The sequence below is a fragment of the Haemorhous mexicanus genome, chromosome 3, assembly GCF_027477595.1.
Source record: "Haemorhous mexicanus isolate bHaeMex1 chromosome 3, bHaeMex1.pri, whole genome shotgun sequence".
Classification (NCBI taxonomy): Eukaryota; Metazoa; Chordata; class Aves; order Passeriformes; family Fringillidae; genus Haemorhous; species Haemorhous mexicanus.
In genome coordinates, this window is record NC_082343.1 from 98110194 (window position 1) to 98133238 (window position 23045).

General features: G+C 38.2%; 1 protein-coding gene across 3 annotated transcripts in view; it reads left to right on the forward strand.

Moving 5' to 3' along the window:
• Positions 1–23045, forward strand: part of ERICH1 (glutamate rich 1) — a 92077-nt gene that overhangs the window by 52550 nt on the left and 16482 nt on the right. For 2 of the 3 annotated variants that reach the window (XR_009485939.1, XR_009485940.1), the window contains exons 4-5: positions 5404–5781; positions 8449–8643. Coding sequence is in view for 1 of the 3 variants with exons in the window: in XM_059842803.1 (XP_059698786.1) it covers positions 5404–5781; positions 8449–8643; positions 12897–12970 (647 nt within the window). In the remaining 2 variants the exon portion in view is untranslated. Of the gene's footprint in view, positions 1–5403; positions 5782–8448; positions 8644–12896; positions 21253–23045 lie in introns of those variants that run through there. The other variant, XM_059842803.1, reaches the window with a different exon arrangement.

A 23045-nucleotide genomic window follows, 5' to 3' on the forward strand; every position in this document is an offset into this window, starting at 1 on the left:
TTTATTTATTTCTACCTCTGTTCTATTATAGAAACGTGAGTTTGAATGGAGAAAACATTTAAATCTTTCAGACAAGATAAGATAGGCTGTTACAAAATTACTTTTTCTTTTAGTGCTAGCTTACATTCTGAGGCTGCTCATCCCTACTTCCATATCATACTGTCAGTCAGGGCGGTGTGACTGTGCACCTGCATGGTAAAATGCATCCAAAAAGAAATCTATGCCAAAAAAAAAAAAAAAAAGAACTCTGAAGAGTTCTTGAGGAAGGGGTTCTTACTAAGGCTGACAGAAATGCCTATGAAATTATGACTGTGACTGGAAAATGTATATTGGCATTCCATGTGGAAGACACTTTGCTCAGTCTGAAGGGGCACCAAGTACAGACTAAACAGGTTAGAGTCAATTGCTCTTGGATAATTGGATTATGTGATCAATTAAGCAACTTCTGGAGCAGAGATAGGTCTTAGGAGGAAGAGAGGTTACAGACCAGTATGGAACAGAAGAATCATCAGCTCTTGTGGAATTAGAACAAGCTGTAGCTATGGTTGTGGCTAGAGTTACTGTGGTTCAAATGCTATTCCTATCATTGTTGCTTAAGTACTTACTCAACATACTGAGACTGCTTGCATAGTGTATATTCCCTGCATTTTTTTAGAATTGCTTAGCTTGACATAAAAAATCTTTTCTGTCAGTGGGAAAAATTATTAGAACCAAATTTGTATCTATTGGAATTTTATCAGGCCTCCCTACTGGCTTGAAATGTAGAGAAAAGTTCAAAAGTTGGGTCTTGTTTGGGGTGTTTTATAAAACAGTGGATTTTGTTAATTAGTAAAAATTATCTGATGAGCAGACTCATGTTAAGAAACACCTTCCTGTGTACCAATATTTCCTGTAAAAGAGACTGATTCTTCTCAGGTGTTGCAGGCATCTAGTCAGAGCTCATCATCTCGATTTCCTTTGTGGTTAATGGAAGGAGGAGAGAGATTATGTCCTTCAGATTGCATTTCCATCCCTGCTGGTGTGAGCTATGGATGAGATAAGCTGCTTTCTGAAGAAGAAAGTGTCTTTTGTGTTATCAGAGAGAGCATAGGTCTAAGTATGCACTGAGTATTTTCAGGCAGCTAAAGCTGTGGGAGTCGAATCCCACTGAATATGTCATTTGTTAAGGTCATTGTGTGGGCTGTGACATAAACTTTATGGTCTATGTTTCTTGTATAACTTTCATTTATATTTTAGCATGGCTCTTGTAATCAGGTAGCCTTGCTGGTTATATGAACAAGCAATTCTCCTGGCTCCTCTGCATGCCATGTGCATGGGAAATCTATAGCTAACTGTACCATTAGTGAAAAAAAAAAAGGTTTTCCTTTCTTCTATTAGCTAGTGAAACAGCTCAGATGTCACTTTGTTTTCACATGAGGAGGCAGAAATTAAGTCTATTTTTTTACTCTTTCAAGTCAAATCATACAAATCTTTGGAGTTTCTTTCTCTGCTAACTTCTGTGAGAGTCCTCCTTTTGCCTGCCAAATTTTACTTTTCTGGAATTATTCTAAGAAACACAGCATTACAAGCTTGAACAGTACAATAGGTTTATATAATAGCTTTGGAATATTTTTCCTGTTATTTTCCATCTCTTTTCTTATGTATGCAAACAAGGTATTAGCTGTTGTGATCACTGATACCAACTGAGCAAATGTTTTCATTGAGCTTTCCATGCTGATGCACAGGTATGGCTTTTGTTTTTCCTGAGCTGATAACAGCTCACTTTACCCCTACCAGCGAGCTGCTCAAATTAATCCCTTTTGTGTGCATTGCTTTGCATTCATAAGCATCTAATTGTATTTGTTCCTGATGTTGAATCACTGGTAACTCCCACACATGGAACAGTAGATACTATACAGATACTAGAATACAGAATAAAGAATAACCAAAACTGCTAAAGGACTGCCACTCTAGGTCCTCAAGAGAACTAGTAGAGTCTTGTGTTTGTGTCCTGTGTTGGAGGAAAGTCAGCATAGTTCTGGCTTCCTTTCAGCCAGGCATTTATCTTAATACCTACACATAAGAAGACTATATTCATTCTGCCTTTTTACAGCTTCACCGTGGTCTCTTCTGACCTTCTGCTGTCCTGAGCTACTAAGAATAAGGAAACTTTTGGATTTGACTCAAAACATTGGCTATCTTAAGCCCCATCCTGGCTTCTGCCTTGTGTTTTTTCAAGTGGTCTCACACTAAAGAAGGGTGCTTGGCTGCACACCATGCTGTGGTTTCACTGCAATTTGCGGGTCACAGATGCTTAGAGAACGAATTAGGCCACTTTGCTGAGAGCATAAATTAAAGTAGTGTTATTAGCAAACAGTGCTTTCAGGTCAACAGAGGGCTGAGAAATTTTGCAAAACAATGTATATATTTGCAGTGAAATTCACCTATTTTAACACAAATACTTCCATGAAAATCCAAATGAGATCTTAAGATGAAACATGATATTTTGTTTATAGCATCTTTCACCATTGGTATCTGCCTTAGTTCTGATATTTTATGCCTTCAGGATGACACAGACGTTATTTTTCCCACATCCCATATGCCCAAATCACATATAAAGATATTTAGCTCAAATACCATGGGTGCAAAACATTCCACACTGTGGGTCCAGGGTGATGTTTGGCGTGTCTTTAATGTGCTGTGGTGTTCAATTACAATACAGCAAATTTATTTTTATGCAGCCTTCTTCATTGAAAGTATGGGAAACTGCTTTGCAGTGAGTCATCTGACAGGCAAAGAACTGAAACTCTGTAGTGATATTTAAAGAGAAAGTGGCTCAGAGATGACAGAGTTCAAGACAGAAAAAGAAACAGAAATTAAAGAGAGGGCCTCCAACCATGGAGAAAATAGCGACAAAGACTGGTTAGAGGGAGGAGTGATGAGAAAACCAAACATGCTGAGAATGTCTGAGACAGTTCAGGAGATAATGCATGTCATTCTGAAACAAGCATTAGGCTTCAGATGTCTCTCCTGTATCACACCAACATTAGCCAAAGTTGCTTTGACCCTAAGAGAATGGTGTAAACCCAGATAAATAAGAGTACTAGTTTCAGGGCACTGTAAGGAATTTAGAAGCATGCAGGTAGGGGTTGAGGGAAGGATTAATGTCTTAACTTTCTAGAGCAAAAATTAGAATGTGGTGTTTTCACCTTGACTGAATGCCAAGCACCCACCAAAGCCATTCTATTACTGTCTTCCTCAGCTGGACAGGAGATAGAAAATATTACTAAAGGCTCACAAGATAAGGGCAGGGAGAGATCACTCAGTGATTACTCTGATGGGCAAAACAGACTCAGCCTGGGCAAACTAATTGAATTTATTACCAATAAAAGTTAGAGAAGGATAGGAAAAAGTAAAATCAAATCTTAAAAGCACCTTTCTGTTCTCCCCCCAATCTTCCCAGGCTTAACTTTATTCCCAGTTCACCACCTCCTCCCCACCAGCACCACAGGGAGATGGGGAATGAGGGTTTCAGGCTCTTCATCTCCTCAGGGTCCTTCCCCTTCTCTGGCATGGGGTCCATCCCATGGGAGACACTCCTGCAGCATCAGTCCTTCCCACAGACTGCCGCTCTTCATGAACTGCTCCAGCATTAGTCCTTTCCCACAGCATGCAGTCCTTCAGGCACAGTTTGGGTCCTCTGTGGGGTCACAAGTCCTGCCAGCAAACCTGCTCCAGTGTGGCCTCCTATCACCACAGGACTGCAGATCCTGCCAGGAGCCTGCTGCAGCGCGGGCTTCCAGCGAGGTTACAACCTCCCTCAGGTTTGCACTTGCTCAAGTGGAGGGTCCTCAACAAGAGGATTTCTGCTCCACCATGAACCTCCATGAGCTGCAGGGGCACAGCTGCTTCACCATGGTCTTCATCATGGACTGCAGGGGAATCTGCTCTGGCATCTGGAGCATCCTTCTCCACTGACCTTGGTGTCTGCAGAGTTGTTTGACTCATATTCTCACTCTGCTCTTCTCTAGTTGCAATTGAATCTGCACAATAACTTTTTTCCCCTTCTTAACTGTATGTTACATAGATAGATAGATAGATAGATAGATAGATAGATAGATAGATAGATAGATAGATAGATAGATAGAGAGAGAGATAGAGATAGAGATATATAACTATGTTACCCCAGAGGAATTACTGCCATCACTGTTGAGTCAACCTTGACCAGCAGCAGGTCCCTCTTGGAGCTGCCTAACATTGGCTCTTCTGGACATACGGAAAGTTTCTAGCAACTCTTCACTGAAGTCACCACTGTAGCCCCTGTCACCAAAATCTTGGCATGCAAACTCAATACATAAAAAAAAACTGCATTCTGCAATCCATGATGTTTAAATGTGTGGGGATTTTGTTAGATCATGAGTGAGGGAATTCCAGTTAGTTAGACAGCAGTTATTACAGACATGAATATGGACTTCAGCAGCCATTCACTCAAGAGGCAAGATAGTTTTTTGCTTCTGGCCAAATCTTACTTGGCTAGTGCTAGAGGGGCTAATTGTCAGAAGTGAGTTTGTGGGAGGAGCAATCAGTTCAGAGTCAGAGATTACTTTAAAACTTGGGCTTTGTATATAGGATTAAGATCTGAGTAAAGAAGCACAAAAGCTGTCTTGAAGAGCAAGAGGGACTTATTTCCTGTGGCATCTGAGGCTTTTGAAGAATTAGGTAATAAGGAAATGATAATGTAGCAAGGGAACAACAGAACCAAGGCAGGCTGTTAAAGAGATTAGAGATTACTTCCCAAGGTCACTGTTGCCTTGCATTCTTTTCCTATGAAGTTGATGTCCAAAACTGAGTTCGCAGTAAGATATCCCAAAGGATGAGAATGTTTAAGGAGGATAAAAGACATGAGTCAGAAACATATGCCTGGTGTTTTTAAAGCACAGCACTGTCATGAATGGATATCATCAATATAAACACTATCATGTTTCATTGCAAATGATGTACATTCTTCTTGTGTTCTTGATCAAGTCTGCCAGCTGGCGGTGTGGGAATCTTTGGGAAGCTCTCTCATGTCATGTCACCCAGTTTGCCCATACTGGTTTTTTGCTCTGGGCTTTCTTTTGGCCTCACTCTGTATAAAACCCAATTATCTGCCTTAAGAAAGTAAATGGGATGTAAAGTATGTAGCGTGAAGGAGAATACTGTCTTTATTGAAAGCAGAAGGGGAAAAAGCATGTCTTTTTAATGCATTCAGAAGAGTTGACTTTGACATTGTAGTACTAAAAGACATTGTAAGCATAAAAGTAAGGTTAGAGCCACTCAGGTATCCCAGAATTTGAAGGGTGTCATATTTCATTGTATGCAGTTCTAAAATGCTTATTACAGATCTTCTTATTTACAGCTCTCATGTCTCTTTTGAATCCGCAGAAGAGGAATATCAAGGGCAAACCAAGAGAAAGCGCATTCGAAGGAAGAAACAAAAGAGCAGTTCACAAATCTCTAGTAATTTCCGTGGAGAACAAACAGATTTGGGAATGCAAGAGACTGTTGTTCAAGATAATTTACAGCTGCAGCAAACAGACGGTCCCAAAATAAGCAAAAACAAAAAGAGGAAAATGAAAAAGAAGCGCCAGAAAGAAAAAAAGAGAGCAGCTGGCTTAGTAACAAAAACTACCAGTGTGGATTTTACATATCAGCCTGACAGAAGCAACAAAGAAGAAGCAGCAGGCTTAAAAGACTTAGGTGAAAAGGCAGATAGCATTCTGGACTTCCTGCAGGCAACACAACAAATTTATTTTACTGACAGTATGTACCACTCTTTCTCCTTTCTTTTTATGAGTATTATCACATAGTGGAAAAAGGATATGCATTTATTACTGCTGTAAAATGGGACAAATCTGCTAAAGAATGTCTCTCTTGAAGAGAGCCATATGAGAAGGAGCAAGGCATGTGAGTGCCTAGTATTTGTCCCACTTTCTGGTCTCTACATGAATATGCAAGAATTCATATTAATAGAAAAAACCTGTAGACCTCTGTCTTTAAAAATATACATTATGTTCCTTGCTCTTCTCTTAAACATTCAAATGCACTTAGGACAAGTAGTTAAAATTCATTTTCCCCTCTGCAGACAAACATCCAGAAGGATTACTTGCTTTCTGAGAACTTCAAACAAGGGCAATTGCTATCCTAAACTACTTTCATGCTTAGTATCTCTGAACCAGTCTAATTTTCTGAATGCTCTGTATCTCAGGAGATTTATTTGAATTCTATAAGGAAATCTAGACAGACAGCATGTACAGGAACAGGGAAGATACTATTGGCAGTAGGAAAGTATATTGGCATAGAATGCTTGTGAACAAGTTGAGTGGGAACTGATGCTCAATGCACATTCCCTAGTACTTTTAAAAGAATTGCATGGATTTATCCCTAATGGCCTATCCAATGTTCATTGGTCACGGTGGAGCTGAATGGAGAATCTTAAATAGCTTACCTACCTGTATAAGTCCATCTTGAAGCAGAGCTGTCAGCTTCTAGTACGATAAAATACATCTTTTGGTTACAAAATTACTGTAAAAACCTTTTTAAGATGACATCAGGGATTTCATGTTAACTTTTTCATGATTTATACACAGAATTTCCCTTGCTTAATGTTAAATTTTCCTGCTGCATCAGGTCTTCATACTAAGCCTAGCATTTGAAATCTCTCCTACTTTCTGGCTAAGGTATTTCCATCACCAAAATTAAGAATTTTACTACTTCACCATATGGCTAAGTAAATGCAAGCTAAGCTACTTGCCTTTGCTGTAGTGGAACTCCACAGTAACCAAGCAATATTGCAAATTTTTCAAGTTCACTGTTAATACATGACCCAAACCAGAAACCTGATGAATTGTCCATAGCTGTGTTGCATGTGAATTTTTAAGATAGAGTGTTGTTGTACTTCCAGCTTTCCTGCAAGTCAAGTTCAGGTTTTGGTAGTTTTTGACAGACTGACTGGCTCTAGTTTCAAACCAGCAGATTGGAGTGTAGAGCCAGTGAGTACCTTGGAATCCAAAGAGGGGAATTCTTAGTTGAAAGGAATTTCATCTGCAGATGAGATATGACATCTATAAATCAGAGTGTGACTAACTTTCTTGTTAGGCGAATCCCAGTTTATATATGGATCTGACATTATGCTGTTTGCCTTTTCTAGTTGAATGACTTTAACACTCCCTATTTCTTAGATAAAATTGGAAGCCTTTGCTTTTACCTGCATTTTTAAATGGTCACATTGGATTATACTTCTAGTACATATGTTAAAAATCTGAATGGGGAAAATTCTGTGCTTCTCAAGTGTCTTGCTGGTAAAAAAACAACATATTGCTGGAATGAAAGAGTGAATTTATAATTAGTACTGTACTAATTTATGATTAGTACAGTTGTATTGGGTGTGGCTTATTGTGCACAGCAGCCCTCCCAGTGCTTTGGAAAGGTGTTGATAACACAAGAGAGTTTTGGCTACTGCTGGGCAGTGCTGGCATCTTATCAGTGCTGTCTCTCCAACATTCTCTTCCATCAAGGGGCTGGGAATAGGCAAGATCCTGGGAGGGGACGCAGCCAGGCCAGCTGACCCAAATTAGCCAAAGGGATATTCCATACCAGATGGTGCCAGCTCAGATATAAAAGCTAAGGGAGGGAGGATGAGGGGGAGCATTTGTTCTTTTACAATGTTTGCCTTCCAGAGCAGCTACTACATGGGCTGTAGACGTGCTTCCCAGGAAGTGGCTGAACCTTTCATCCTCTTTAATTATGTGTATGCAAATACCTGGTAGTTTTGGTTGGGTTTTTTGTGGTTTTGGGGTTTTTTAACAAACTGCCTTATCTCAACCTGAGCTGTTTTTCATCTCATTTTGTCTCCCCTGGCCCACTTGGAAGGCGAGTGATAGAACATCTTGATGGGCCGCTGGCATCCAGCCAAGGTCAACCCATTACAACAATGTGTGTCCTTCTCTGCGGGCTTGCGTGCAATAGTTGCTTCTTAAATAAAAGCATAAAGGTGCAATACCAAAGTAGTTGTTTGCCTCCAGAAGTGCTTTGCAGTAGTTCCACAGACTTGTTCCCTTCTCCAAATGTCTGTGCAGTTCATAATATATAGTGTGTAGGAAGCAAAAACACAGTGCTCTGGCCCCAGTACAGTTTCTTCTTCACACCTTCTTTCTCTGCTATCTTTGAAAATTTGATTCTTCTTGCATTCCTATCATTATGAATCCTATTGTCCTTTGTACTAACTGATTTTTTAGGTTTTTTCTTTACCATTGTTTTAATATTTACCAAAAAATGTTTAACAAGCTACTCTTTAGTACCTGATATTTGGTTGTAATTTGTAATTTGTACTAAAAAGGAAGATGCTGTCTTAGGAAAAAAAATTGTAATTAGGAAAATTCTCTGAGTTCACTGAATATTTTTAACATAGTTTTCTAACTGTTTTTGCAGAGAAATCACAATGCGGAGATGCTGCTGTAAATTCAGCAGCTGCCCAAGAGCTCTTACAATGTCTTGAACTTCGCACCATCTCTTCCTCAGATGTGACTCATCTGCATCGGCTGAAATCCCTTGTATTGCTACAGGACATTGAGAGATTGAAGGATGCTTTGAAACAATTCCAAGAACAATCTATGATGTCTCCTGGTAGGTTCTTTTCACTCATGTTCATACAGTGATATTTTTGTGTGAATTTAAATTCACACGGCTTTATTTTTTTTAATTAGGAAGCTGTAAATAATGATGTAATAGTAAATATATGCTTATGCAAGATATGAAAACATAATTCCCACCAAAAATACTGTGATATCCCTATTTCCCATTTGTTTACAATCAATATAAAAGCTTTTCTCACTTTGCAGCATCTACAGGATATGAGATGATTCAAGGGTTTAACCAATATTTTTAAAATATGAAATGTTTTAAGATTTAATCATAATTAAAACATATTTTTAATACATTCCCATGGTAGACTTTTTAAGTTGGAGGAATTAACTTTTTTATCTTGGAGATTTCACTCTTCCAGCTAAGGATTAATTTTACATGCATAAAAATCAATAAAACCCATTATATTTTTTTTTCTTGGTCACCACATGGCTTCTTTAATACACAGACTGTGCAAGCTAAACTTTCATTTACCGTTTTGGTTTTGTTTAAATATAAACATTTGGTTTAAGTCTCAAAAAATACTGTTGATAATGCAAAAATTTAAAGTTACTCTTTATAACAAATATTCTGAAGTCATTCCTAAAAAGAAAAATTTCTGTGTTACTAAATTTTTTCATGCCTGAGGCACAGGCTCCTTCTGTTCTCTATTATTACCCCTATAATTTTAGTAGAATCTCTTCTTGTACAGTTAATAGTTCTTCAAGTGAATGTGGGATCAGCATGTAGTCCACATGAGGTATAATGTTTCATTTTTCATGTAGTCTTCATTTAAACAGCCATTGCTACTAGTCATTAGAACTTGTGTTGCAGCATCAGACAAAAATTACGAGATGTGCTGTATTTTCTTGCCTCCCAAAGAATTTAATCAGAGTTGAGAGTAGTTAGCTACAGCATGAGAGAATCTCAGCCATTTTAGGTTGTACTCTAAGTCTTTTGAAGAGTAGAGATGGTAGCAGTGTGGTAACAGTGTAATTAAGATCACAGCCATCAGAGGCTTAGCAACAGCATTCGAAGAAGAGACATCTACTTGTAACTTCATTAAATAACTTACAGCATGAATCGTGAAAATGTTATTACCCTTTATTGAATGAACTAATTCAGCTTTTCTTGATCAAATCCAAATGGAATTGAATGACAACATTTGGGATATTCTTTACAGGCCTTATCTAACTTCTATACAATACAGTTGAAGTTCTGTTGGGTTTTGCAGCCTTGAGAAAAGTTGCTCTGTTTACTTTTGTATAGCAGAAATGTCAAAATGAAGAGAGAAAACAGAAGCAAATTAAAACCCTGAATTTTCCAATGTATGTATTCATGACTTGAAAAAGCAAAAGACAATTTACTGAGTGATTTTTAAAATTCAATAATGTTTCTGCTGGTGCAGCCTGGAATTGTTTACTCTTCCAGTTGATTTTTTCGCTAGTAACTGCTGTCACTCTGGGCTCAATTCTAATCTCATTCCAAGTTCACAGTGGTGTAACCATAGTAGTTTATTTGATATTCATGAGGTGCAACAACATAAGAAAGAGGAAAAATACATTCTTATGAATTATTAAAGGATAATTAAGCACCTGCTAGTCATTAAGTTTCCTCAGCAGACTTTAAAAAATACATTCTATTTGTAATTCTGGAAATTCAGTGAATGAAAATACAATGCTCTGAAATTTTACTTTGAATTAGACCTTTAATTATACTTTTTTTTTTCTGTACATTTGGCTCAAAATCTGGTCATCTTCTCCAGTGTGGGTTTTTGCATTTTAGTTTTCACTCCCAATGAGGAGGTGATAAAAGTTAAGAGTTACAAAGACCTTTGTAATATAGTACCTTTCTATAATAAGATCTTGAATTTGTTAATACACCCTTTGTTGTATTAACAAATTCAAGATCTTATAATAGAAAGACAAGTTAGGACTGTTTATGAAGTTAAAAATGAGCAGTACATAATAGTATTCTCTAATTTTTTATGATTTTGTCTTATTTTCTTGTCTTTTCTCTCTTTATTTTTATGGGGATGTGAAGTACTAGAAGGAAAGATCATTCTATATTAGCATGATAAAAAACCCTTGATTTTAGGAAGTTGTATTATTTTTAAAATAAACATTTTATTCCCTGTAGTTCAAGAAACAGTATGTTAACCCTTTTTCCCATGGTTATGATTCTACTTAAGATGCCATCATCAAGGCAGTAAAGATGGATGCTGTGTTTTGTTCAGTTTTATCTTTAATTCCAGGAAGGGAAGCATAAGAAAAAAATAAGAAGTGATGCATCTCATCATATAAGTGCACATTCTCCACTAGTAAAAGTTAGAAATTCTCCACACCATTGTCTTTTATTTCTTCATATATGGATGTTATGGTTTCATCCAACTTTCCACTGGTATTACTAAATCCCACTTGGCAAGCTTATGGCTACTGATGATAAGGGTGCTTAAGGAAAAAGCCATGGGCTGTTCCAGGTCTGCAGATTACAAATTCAGAACCTCTAGTTCAATACCATGAGTTGCTATTTCCTTTGCATCTCGTAGCTCTTACTCAGATTGAAAATCACAATGCATCCAAAAGAAACAAGAAACAAATTTCTGTTTTATCTTAAGCTCTTAAATAAAAATCCCAATGTTTGCAGTCGTATCGAAGAAATTCTTATCAAGGGTGATGGTAGGGTTTGATAAATTTTTCAGAAAAGGGAAGTACTAAGGAGATTCAGACACACAAATTACCAACATTAACTATTATCTTTTAACCCTTTGTTTAAATGAGAAAAAAATACTTAAACAAGAAAATCTCTGTGGTTCAGAGGTACTGGTTGTTCTTTTTAGTTGTCATCCTCCATCACCTTACTTTGTACTTTGTGCTTCAGATGCTCTGTCAAGTTGCCTTTGACCTTGTATGTGAATGATCAGACAAAGTTGAGGCTGGTCAAGAATGTTCATGTGAACATGATTATCTAGAGTGTGATTGTTCTTAGTCTGTAAAAGAGAACAAAATGCCCTCTTATGGGTTCCATTCATTTGGTAGTCGTTAACAAAAAGTACTTACCTCTACCAAAAATCTTCTGTGTGTGCAGGGAAGAGAATGTTTAGAAGTCACATAGACATGGATTTCTCATGATGGGGGCTTTGCTGAGCTCTGATAGAAAGTCCATGGCCGTTAGCAAAAGGAAGCCAGAGACCTTCATGATCCTCCACAGTGCAGTGGGCAAAGGAAAAGAGCTGTGACTGGAAGTAATGCTCCCTTTGCTGGCTGGAAACTAGCTTTGGAAATGAGAGCTACTTAATTCCCATTTCACATCAATTATTAAAGCATAGGTGATTGCCTAATTAAAAAAAATGTCATTATCTCGTAATTTATGAACTCATTTATGAACTTCTGCTCATCAGCTTCATTCTGTTATCTGTTAACATTTTCCTTTTGTTGGTTGGTTTCAAATCTCAAACATACTCTTCCCTTGTTGCCTAGGAAATTATCACTCACAGCAGAGCTAGGAGCTTCTTTTAACTGCCTTTTTTTGGAGAATTGTCATTTATATAAGTCTTCATTGCAGGGGGAGGTACATTTTGCAGACCAGAATTAATATAGTTACTGTGTGCCAACAATGCAGAGGATGGATATACAGAGGCCTTAAAATGATGAAATTTACACTTTTTTTTTTGAATGAATGAGCATTCAAAGAAAAGGAAATTTGAAAACTGTATTAGCATAATGTTATAGAATCATCTTAAATTTCATTATTATGTGATAAGTACTGCAGAAAATCCCATCATTAAAAATCAATAAAGTCACATAGGTAATCTCTGAATTCAAAGGCAGAAGTCATAGCATTTTGAGTCTTTAATGCAGCTATCTGTACAATATGACTCATTCTCAACTGGGGCTTCTAGGTACTATTGTAAGTTAAATAATGATCTGTGAAACTACTCTCCAGACAGAAAAAAACCTTGCCCAAATGAACATGTCATTTCAATCTCATTTTTTTTGAATTATTGAATCATAACAAATAGAAAATTTCGAAGTCTGTGAGCAAAATTGTGTCTCATACAAATGACTGACCTCCTAAAATAAAATGCACCTGCTTATATAGAAATTTATAGGTATAAGTCTTCAAGGTCGAGCATGTGCATTGGTTTTAATGAAATGTTAATATTGAATGGAAATAGATGTTTGCACAAGTCTTTTTCTTAGTGTTCAGCAATGTCATGGAGGTATTTCAGGAGGAATGTGTTTTCTTTGTTTCAGATCATGCCAAGGTAGCCACATCTCTGTTTCACTACTGGATTACAGATATACTTCCTGTGAAGAACAGGAAATAAAGCCTTACCCATGTATCCATATGCACAGGACTAAAATTTAATATACAAACTGTTAACCAAGTAGCAATTGTTCAGGAAGAGCAGTGTCAATACACGTTCTGCACCTTCAGGTCAATGAACGGGTCCAAAAGACAGTAAAGGTAAATGAAAAAAAACTCCAGTAACTACAGTGTGACTTTTGTGATGGGTTGGTCAAGAGTATGGCTTGAGTCTTCAGCTGCATTAATATGGGATAAGGGACTTGACTGGAATGATAAAGTCTCTCTCTGGTATTTTGTTTAAGAAGTATAGTATTATCTTTGGTTTGTAAGTTTATCATTCCTTTCTGGAAGTTATATTTCTTTACTTTATTGTATACCTGCTTGCCTGGAAAAAAGAACTATATTTTTTTATATTTAAACCTAAGTAACATTATGTCTGAGGAATGTATTTTTGCTGAATAAACTGCTACATTGTGGACATAGATACGTTTCTATATGTGTGTCATGTGGGTCATGTAGGTCCTGTTTGGAATTACACAGAAACTTGGATGGCATTTTCAGAACTACTGCATGGTTCAACCTGTTATGATCCAATGGGTTTCACTGACTTCAGAGTTTTGGTACTGGGTTCTCTCTGCCTGATTACTGTGTAATCTGTCTACTACTGAGTAACCTTTCTGCAACTGAATTTATCCAAGTGTAGATACTACAGTAAGTAATACCCACGGCTGCAAAATGTTTTGGAATAATGAAGAAAAAAGTGCTTTGGGAGAGGCTCTTCTCTCAGCTGTATCATTCATCTGACAGGTGATACAGAGCAAACCATGTCTTATATCTAGGTGTTAGCTTTGTCATCAGTAAATAGGGGCAACATATTTAACTCCTCCAGCATGTGCTTGGAGATACACTACTGATGAGACTATACAAACATTGCATGGGGCATTTTGCTTTGTTTTTTCTGTTTCATTATATGGCCTGATATATCCCGTTGCAAGGCATTGGTTTAGTGATGCTCAGAATGTGTAACAAAAGTAAAATCATAACTCTTTCTCATTAATTGAAGAAATTAAAAGGGGTTTGGTGATACACCAAATGATTGCAGGTGCAGAAGAACCATTCTTATGGCTAGGGGAGCTCTGTGCAGCTCTGAAGAACTTGAGTTTGGTTTGTGTCTAGTAGGAAAGGTGTATAAACCAGACTTTGCAGAGGAGAAAGCAGTATTGTGTTCCCTGTTTTAATGTTCCTGAACTGCTAACACACAGGCATTGAACTGTAGCTGTGACTTTTCACTGAGATCCTGTGGGCCTCAGTCTCACATCTGGAGAAAGAAGAAAACGTTACTTGAATGTGAAGCACCCAGATACTCTTCTTAACTGACTCATGGGAAATGAATCACTTCATCCTCACTTTAAGGTTTGAATGCACACAGTAAATGAGGCCTAGAAACTGCAAAAAAGGATACACAGCAACTCATTAGGTAAACATCATCTGTCCTGAAACTGAACATGAAAAAAATGAGCAAGGTCATCTAATCAAAGGCAGACTTTTGAAACACAAGTACAAAAGAGATCAAATTAGGACCACAAAAATAACTGTAGTGTCTGCATTTCCTGATACTTAAGTGACTTTGCTGAGGGGTTATAGGGCTGCTGCCTTGAGTAAATCCCAAGACTTGGTGATTCCTCCTCTTTGTCCTCTGAATTCCAGGTTAGTGTACCTGGAGATCTGGATGTCAGTGTAGGTGACTGCATTTCCAGGTAGGTTTCTACATTTCCAGGTTCAGACAGTAGCAATGCTTAAGCACATGGCTCAGGGACACACACACAACACTCACATGGCTGACTACACACCCTTTGATCCCTTGAATAGCAGGACAGTCACCCTCCTATCCCTGCATGGGTCCTGGGCCCTCATGCCTGCTCTGTTGCTCTCCTGCACACCAGTTAGTCCAGCCTGGAACACACTGTCACACGTTCACACACTCATCTCAAAGGCACTCATGCGCTCATGTCACAGCCTTGTTTATTGCTTTAATTTCTCTAACTTTTATGTCTCTTTCAGTGCTTGGCTATTTCTTATTATTACAGAATGGCTTCTATTTCTCATAATCACATAAAGGTCATCAAGTTCCAGCCCCCCTGCCATGGTCAGGGACACTTTCCACTAGACCAGATTGCTCAATATTAAAGTGATTTTTAAAATTCAACTGAATTGTGAATAGCTGCATATAGATGAGCAGATTTTGATATCTTTGCCAAACAGAAATATTTTCACAGAATCACAGAATGGGTAAGATTGGAAGGGATCCCCACAGTGAGATCTCTAGTGCAGCCTCACTGCTAAAGCAGGATAAAATTTTGTACTATCCCAGTGAGTAAAAGTTCACAGGTCAAAAAGGTACTTTGCTTGAACCAGGTAATAATGTATAAAAGATTACTTTTGGTCTCTCTTTTTTTGCCTTTGCTTTCACCACTGTAAGAGCCTTATATTCTGTGCAGAAATCAGCTGGCCTCAGCTTAGCAAGCCCAGGAGCATTTTCTGAGTGTAGCCAGTTAGTCAGTGATATCTGGCGTTTTTGCAAATGACCTGTGAGAGGAGCTGAATCTTACACTTACCAAACCTGCCACAGTTGCACTAATGGGGATTATGAAGAGGTTAAAGTATGCTAAGAGTTTAGAAAATTGGACCAAATTCAAGAAGATAAATGATAGATTGTCATTGTAGATAAATGCAATTGCATAAGTGTATTTATTTCTGAAGCAAATGTGTCAGAGTGGTGTGCTGAACTGCAACATGCATGAAGACACTTAAAAGCAATGCACAAAAGTACGCAGCAGAAAGATCTACTTTAAAAGCCAAGAAATGGACATTACTCATCATTTAAATTAGACAGTGTACTAAAAATGGCAGCACGTGCATATTTGACCTATTTGCACTCAAAAAATGTCATACATCACAGTTTTAATACCTAGTCACTCTTCTGCGCTGCTTCTCTAAAGAAATGGTGCTCAATCTCCTTACAGTTTCTCAGGTTTAGTTAAGCAGTGGTATCACAATGTGGCTGAGATATGAAAACTGAAAAAATTAAAATAATATCCACTAGTGAACACTGTTTTTCATTTCACTATACATGGCTCCTTCAACATAGCAATGAAACATTTATCCCAAGGATATGGCCTTGAATTTTTGCTTCTTCAGCATCATTCAGTTTAATCAATGTGCTGCATCATGTGGAATTACTGAAACACAGAAGAGTATTTTAAGTGGATTTTGCATCAGAATACTTCTGGCTAAACTGTACATACACTGTTATTAGCATATTTCAAACTTCCGTGAGAACAGAACTTTAAAATTTTGAGTTTAAAACCTACATGGACTCCAAGAGTAGGAAGAATTTAAGGATCAAGTGGAAAGTAATCTGCGTGTGTCTTCAGGGTTTAACTTTCTAGTTTACATTATTGAACAGTGCACAGTAAGTCAGGAGCAGCAGCACAGTGGGAGAGAAGCCTGCTCAGACAGGCACTGGTCCCTTACCAGCATGCACAAGGAAGACCACCGGGGCTGAAGTCACTTGAGACATCTGTAGTAGTTTATAAGCTGGTCAGTGCACTTGTATGCAAGGGTATGAGTTCAAAGCCATTATCTCTATATATAGGTGTATGTTTTATTCTTAAAATTGCCTGTAAGACTTAATTTTTCTCCTTTGTGGATATATAATATGGGAATCAATCTCTAATGTTACAGATTTTTACTGCTTTGTAATTGGTGCAATATTTTAGGTAGTGCTTTACAGTCATGTAGGTTATAAATTCCCTATTGTGTTTTCCATGACAGCTGGCTTTTCTCTTCTGCACCTGTGTAGGGAGTTACCACTCAGTAGGCTGAATGTCTGAAAAACATTTGGGGGGAAAAAATAGCTTTAAAAAAAACTAAAAAAAAAAATGCAAAGAAGGAAAAAGTGGTGAATGGCAGCATGAAGACAGAAGATTTTTAAGCTGTCTTTCACCAAAGAAAACTTATTTCACCTACTGATAATACTATGGATGTCATAAAAACAGTCCACAGACGTGGAGTGAAAAGAGGTATGTGTTATGCATGTACAGTATGCTACACATTGGGCATAATAGTAGAAAGTGGTAGTGCAAAAGATGGCAATCTGTAGGATTGGGAAAATGTATTATATTTAATATTTAGGGAAACCTCAGGTTTTAGCTATGCATGTTTTGCAGTTAATTGCATCAGCCCTGGATTGCTCCTAAGGAGGGCTGTATTGCACGTGTTTATGCAGCTAATAAAGCTTCACTTTTTTTACTGCTTTATCCTCTGCATTGCATCTGAGTAAATTTTGTTTGTTGTTTTAAACTGTTCAATGTATGCAGGCCTAAGGGGAGGGGGGGACACGTATTTTAGAAAAGCAGAAATTTAGATGCTGTATTTGTTTACTGTCTCTAAGAATCTAGGGAAAAAACTATATATTCTATGATTATTTGAAACTGCATATGCACCATAGTCAGTGAAGGTCAAATATATAGCTTTAATAAGGCTGTTCTCTAAGTTGAGTGCTTAACTTTGTATAATTAATAGTCTGTAGTCATTTTAATGAACTCCATGCTCTGGTAAAGTGTATAAGCAAGCTGTAATTCTCTTTTACATTATTACTGCAAGGCTGTGTCCTGTTTTAGGATACATAATGGACAAAAAAGAAGTGTAATCTAAGATTGAAGAGGAGTACACAAGGAACTTTTCTTTTGCATCAACTCTAGGCTCCTATAGGTTTCATCAAATAGGGGCTGCTTTTCTTCACTTTAAAGGTCTTTGCCAGTCCTCTCCATCCCTCATTGAGTGCACAGATGATTCCTCCGTCCCTGCCAGCCTCTGGTAATAATTTCCATCACCCATTTGCCATACTTTCAGATTTGCACATTTGTGCTTTTTCCCCACGGTGCTTTCCACAACTGTACAGCACAATCTTTCCATTGTCTTCCTTTCCTTCTTTAAAGCTCTCTTTTGCTGTGGTCCTGCCCAAAACCTTGGCCAAAACCCCAAGCCTGGTCAGTAAGGTGCTAGGACAACTGCCTGTTGTGCTGACTAATGTTGCCTTACTGTCTGTGTACTCCTACAACCATCTCCCTGTTTTCTCTGCTGTTTCCTCCTTTCCTAATCAGTTGCAGTTTGATGCAGGGTTTGCCCTGCTGCACAGCACCAGTGCAGCCAGTTCTGTCACCTCTGAGATGACAGTATGCTCAGGAAATGCAATAGACCTGTCTGCAGTGGAGAACATGCTTGAACCTGTGGGCAAGGCTGCTGATAGTTTAAAGTGGCTTCCTAGTTTTATATTGCACACGTGATCAATATGATAAAATGGGGACCTGGTTCTCCCCAGCAGGTGCTTTGGAGGCAATGTTCTTCTGCATCTTGCTAAGGAGAGCTTGGAGGCATGCAGTCATTCCTCCTGACTTCAGATGTCTTCAGTGTCTATGGCTTTTCCCATCTGAGCTGCCTATCCTAAAGAACTTCCTAATCACTGGGAATAAATAGCTGGGTATAACTGACTGCTGCTAGACACCTATTTTAGAATTGGAACAATGGTACCAATGGGAGAACTTAGTGCTTTGTGTTGACTGGTATGAAAGCATGAATAGGTTAGTCATGAAAACATCTGCATTGCAGGCAGATGGGTCTGGTTAAAACAAAAAAAAAGAAAAAAGGAATGAGAAAAAGATCATTTATTGCACCTGAGAAAAGGACAGGAATGTGCATGTTGCATGGCCAAAGCATCACTTACTCCTGACACTGGTCTGGCAGTGGCAAGCTCTTTCAGCTTGCACAGGGCCGTGACCCCCTCTCCTTGATGCTTTCATGTCTTTGTGTTGAAGCTACTGCCTGGGAATGGTGAAAAGGGAAGGGAGAAGAAGAGTAAGGAGCTGTTGTACAGCTGTGCCTGGAGTTCACCCAACACAAGCTGAGGAGATTATTCTCCTGTTCTTCTTGTTCCCTTTGTGCATATGATTGTGCACAAAGCCTCCACCATTTCTCAGGCAGACTCAGAAAAAAGTTTTCTGTATGATTCATTCCTCCTCCCAGTGACAATAATCAAGTGGAAGTGACTGTAAATGCTCAAAGAAAGAGTAACCATTGCTGGGAATATCAAACTGATCAACCATTACCTGGATTCTGCAGAAGAAATCAATACCAAATATGGTTTCTTGAGTATCACAGGTGTAATCACTGAACTCTGTAGACATAATGATAACTGTTTGATCTCTGGCATGTGGGAGCTTAAAATGAAGGTCATGTTCAAATCTGATTGGAATTCAGGGAAAGCTGCTTGGCTTATTACCATGGCTATAGTGCTGGATTCTATTTACATTAGTAAACAGTTTAAAATACTTGACATGTTATTCAATTAAATCTGTGATTGCAAGCTGACAGACCAAAGTTCATTGATTTTTCCAACCACATTAAACTAAGTACATGGCACAGCGTTTCATTTAGCCTGTCTGCTTAACCCTTTCACCTTGATTCAATTACTCAGAATAAAATTAATGTGTAAAATATTAAATAACTCTAAATTTCTAAATTAGAAGGCATTGCAAGAGTATGTTCATCTCGATGGCTTCTGACATACATTTATTACTGTATGATTTACAATTTGCTATGGATCACGTTGTTATCCAGATGGCAAAAGTCAGTCAGAAAGTTTTTTTCTATACTCATTCAGTAAATTGATAGATTCGTGGAAAGTAAGACTGAAAAGGACATGAGATTATCTTCTCTGACCCCATCTAGATCTCTGGTCATAAATTTTCCCTTTACTTCAGGGCAAAGACCAGTCTGACAAAGGCACAATTTTTGGTTTTTGCTAAAGCAAATCATGTACAGAGACAGGCCTGCTTTTTCTAAGGACATAAGGAATGAAGACTTAGCCCCTTCTTTAGTCATTTATTCCAGTACTCAATCACTTTCATGCTTAGAATCATGTGCCTTATTTTAAATTTCAGTTTGTCTAGATTTAACTTTCAACCATTAGTTCTTGGTATGCTTTTCTTCATTAGATTAAGTAGTCCCTCACTAGCCACTACTTTCTGAGAAAGTTTCTGAACACTGTTATCAAGCTGCAAGGCAACCTTCTCATTGACACCGTAACTATTATCTCTTTGAACTCTTTGATTTAAAGCCTTTTCTATAGCTTCCACCTTGGTTTTGTGCCTCCCTCATACATTCTCTCCTTTTTTTTCCCACTAATTAGGAAACAAGCCTGCTGGAACTGAGCATAGAAACTTAGCATTCATTTAAAATCTCGCAAGTACCAACTTTTGTATTCACGGTTTTGGATCAACCTCTTGACATAGGATTGTACAGGAAGTCCACTTAAATTATTTTTAATGGTAGACAAGTACTCATGACATTTATTGCTATCCAGGATTTAGTCCTTGGTGCCATACTTCATGTTTGTAAAGGTTAGTCTTTCTGTTAGGCTGTATTGACTTCAATTTTTTGTTTAGTATGTGTAGATTAGTAAATGATGGATCATTTTGTGTGCCTGTACTGCTTTCATTAGTATTGACTACCTGCTGATCTTCATGACATCTGCAGATTTTATCAGCAATGATTACATTTTCTTCCATATCATCAGTAAAAATGCTAAACATGTTCATTCCTAGTATTAATCTTCATGGGATTCAGAGAGAAATAACATAATTTAGTCATGATTACACATCTGTACCTTCTTTTTGAAAACAGAAAACTGAAATAATTTAGTGGATTTCTAATGTATTTAACATGTATTTATTACATTATGTCCTTTTGTTTTGATCAGAAAGTCCTGTGGCACTAGCTGTAATAGTTGTCAACAACTGTAGTTTCTTCAGTTTTCTACAAAAACATGATTTAGTGTTTTTCAGATAAGGATAAGAACCCAAACTAAAGACACTGAACAAAAAAACCAAAAACCTCTAAAATTGTGTTTTATAATATGTTTAGGGAGAAGCAGAACAGTTGAAAAATACTCAAAGTAAATAGCCTCTCAGATTTATCCTAGGTGTTTTCAATTTGTTGCTCTGCGGGGAATGATTTGCATTAGTTAAGAATGATGGTTGTGTAAGATTCCTCATTTTTAAACATCAAGGGAACATTCATATTTTTTCCTTTTTCCTGCAAGGTGTGATCCACAGTTTCAGTTACAAAGGTGTCTATTGTTTGTATTATCTGTTGTGTTGCATTTCTTACGACTGGTAATTAAAGAAAGATCTCTGCAACGAGTTCATTAACTGCTGATGAATAAACCAGATTTGAGATGTACAAGTTTGCTTGCGAATTTGCATTCAAAGTTTTGTAGTGGGATATGTAAATTGTCAGTTCCTTACAGAAGCAGTTCTCTGAGCAGATTTCTAGGCTGCAGCACAGGCATGTTAAATGTCAGCATCAGCACTGGCTATCTAAACCCTAAGATAAGATCAGTGTAAGGATTCATCAGAATTATTAATTGAACTGTGGCTGTATAAAACCTTGCAGTCCAATGGCATAGAGCCTTCAGCTCCCTGGATCTGGCTCACTGCTAATACACAACACCTTGCAGGATTCCAAAAGGTTCCTTAACTCTCCCCTACACTGGAACTCTTAGGGAGAAAAAAGCAGCATTTCTGTCAAAATGTCCTGGTACTATCATTTCTTCCAATCTGATTCTTTTTTCCATAAGCAGAAAACATCAAGGTTCAATATCAAGCCAAAACCAGTTCAGGTGTCTTTGTAAGGCTACCTGAGGCATAAAGACTTTGCTGACTGTTGTGTTTCTAAAAGTGCCCTCTCCATCTACTTTTTCCATAATTTTCAAGGCCTTGCAAAATGAGAAGTGATCTCAAACAACCCTGCAGGTACCACAGGGTGAGAATTTGAACATGGGCAGATCCTGGCAATCAGCAGTGGCTTTCTGAGGAGGTGTGAACAGCCGAGAAGGAGACACAAGTGTAGCTTTTCCCTTGTAGGTTGTGATGGTGACTCACAGACCCATTGTGCTCTGTGCTTGGCAGCGTTCTTGTGGGTAACCTGAGACCTTTATTTTCAAATGAGAGCAGTGGAAAACATGGGAGGTAAAAGTCACAAAGATGAGATGACATAGAGCAAGTATTTCCAAGAGGATCATTAGACTTTTGAGAAGCAACTATGGGTCCTCTCTTGGTGCAGCTCCAATTGTGCAAGGCTGATCACAGGAATCACTGGTGTCCTGAAATCATAGTTGCCCTGTACAGCAGTCTCTTGAATGGCATTTAGCTTGTAGCTGACCAAAGAAAAAGTCCAAAATTATACAAAAATTATACAAAAATCATAAGACTATATTTTAGAAATCCAAACTAGAAACTAGTTTGTCACTTTTTTGTTTGTTTGTTTTTTGGTTTTTTGGTTTGTTTTTTTTTTGTTGTTTTTTTTGGTTTTTTGTGCTGAGCCATAAATTGTTGTTGTCATTCTTTGGGAATAGGCAGGTGTTGTGGTTTAACCACATTCAGCACCTAGTCCTAGTCACCACACAGCCACTCACTGTCCCCAATAGCAGGACAGGGGAAAGAATCAGAAGAGCAGAAGGGATGCTTTAAAGACAGTTTAATAGGTAAAGCAAAAGCCATGTGCACAGAGAAAACAAAAGAAATAAATTCATCACTTAACACAGGCAGGCAGGTGTTCAGCCATCCCCAGGGAAACAGGGCTCTCCCACATGAAACAGTGACAAACACCATCACTCCAATGTCCCCTCCTTCTTCTTCCCTCAGCTTTCCATACTGACCTTGACCCCACATCCCCTGCATCAGTTGGGGTCAGCTGTCCCCTCCCAACACTCAGTGCACCTCCAGTCACCTCACTGCTGGGATGAGGTGAGGAGCAGAAAAGGCCTTGAGTGTTGGAGCAGTGCTCAGCAGCAGTGGAAATATCCTTGTATTACTGTAGGGAGTTGACCCCAGCTGGGGTCCAGCACCCCCCAAAGCCTCTCTATTGCTCCCCTCCGCAGCTGGACAGGGACAGAAAATAAAACAAAGGGTTCATGGGTTGAGATAAGGACCAGGAGAGATCACTCATCAAATAACATCACGGGCAAAACAGAC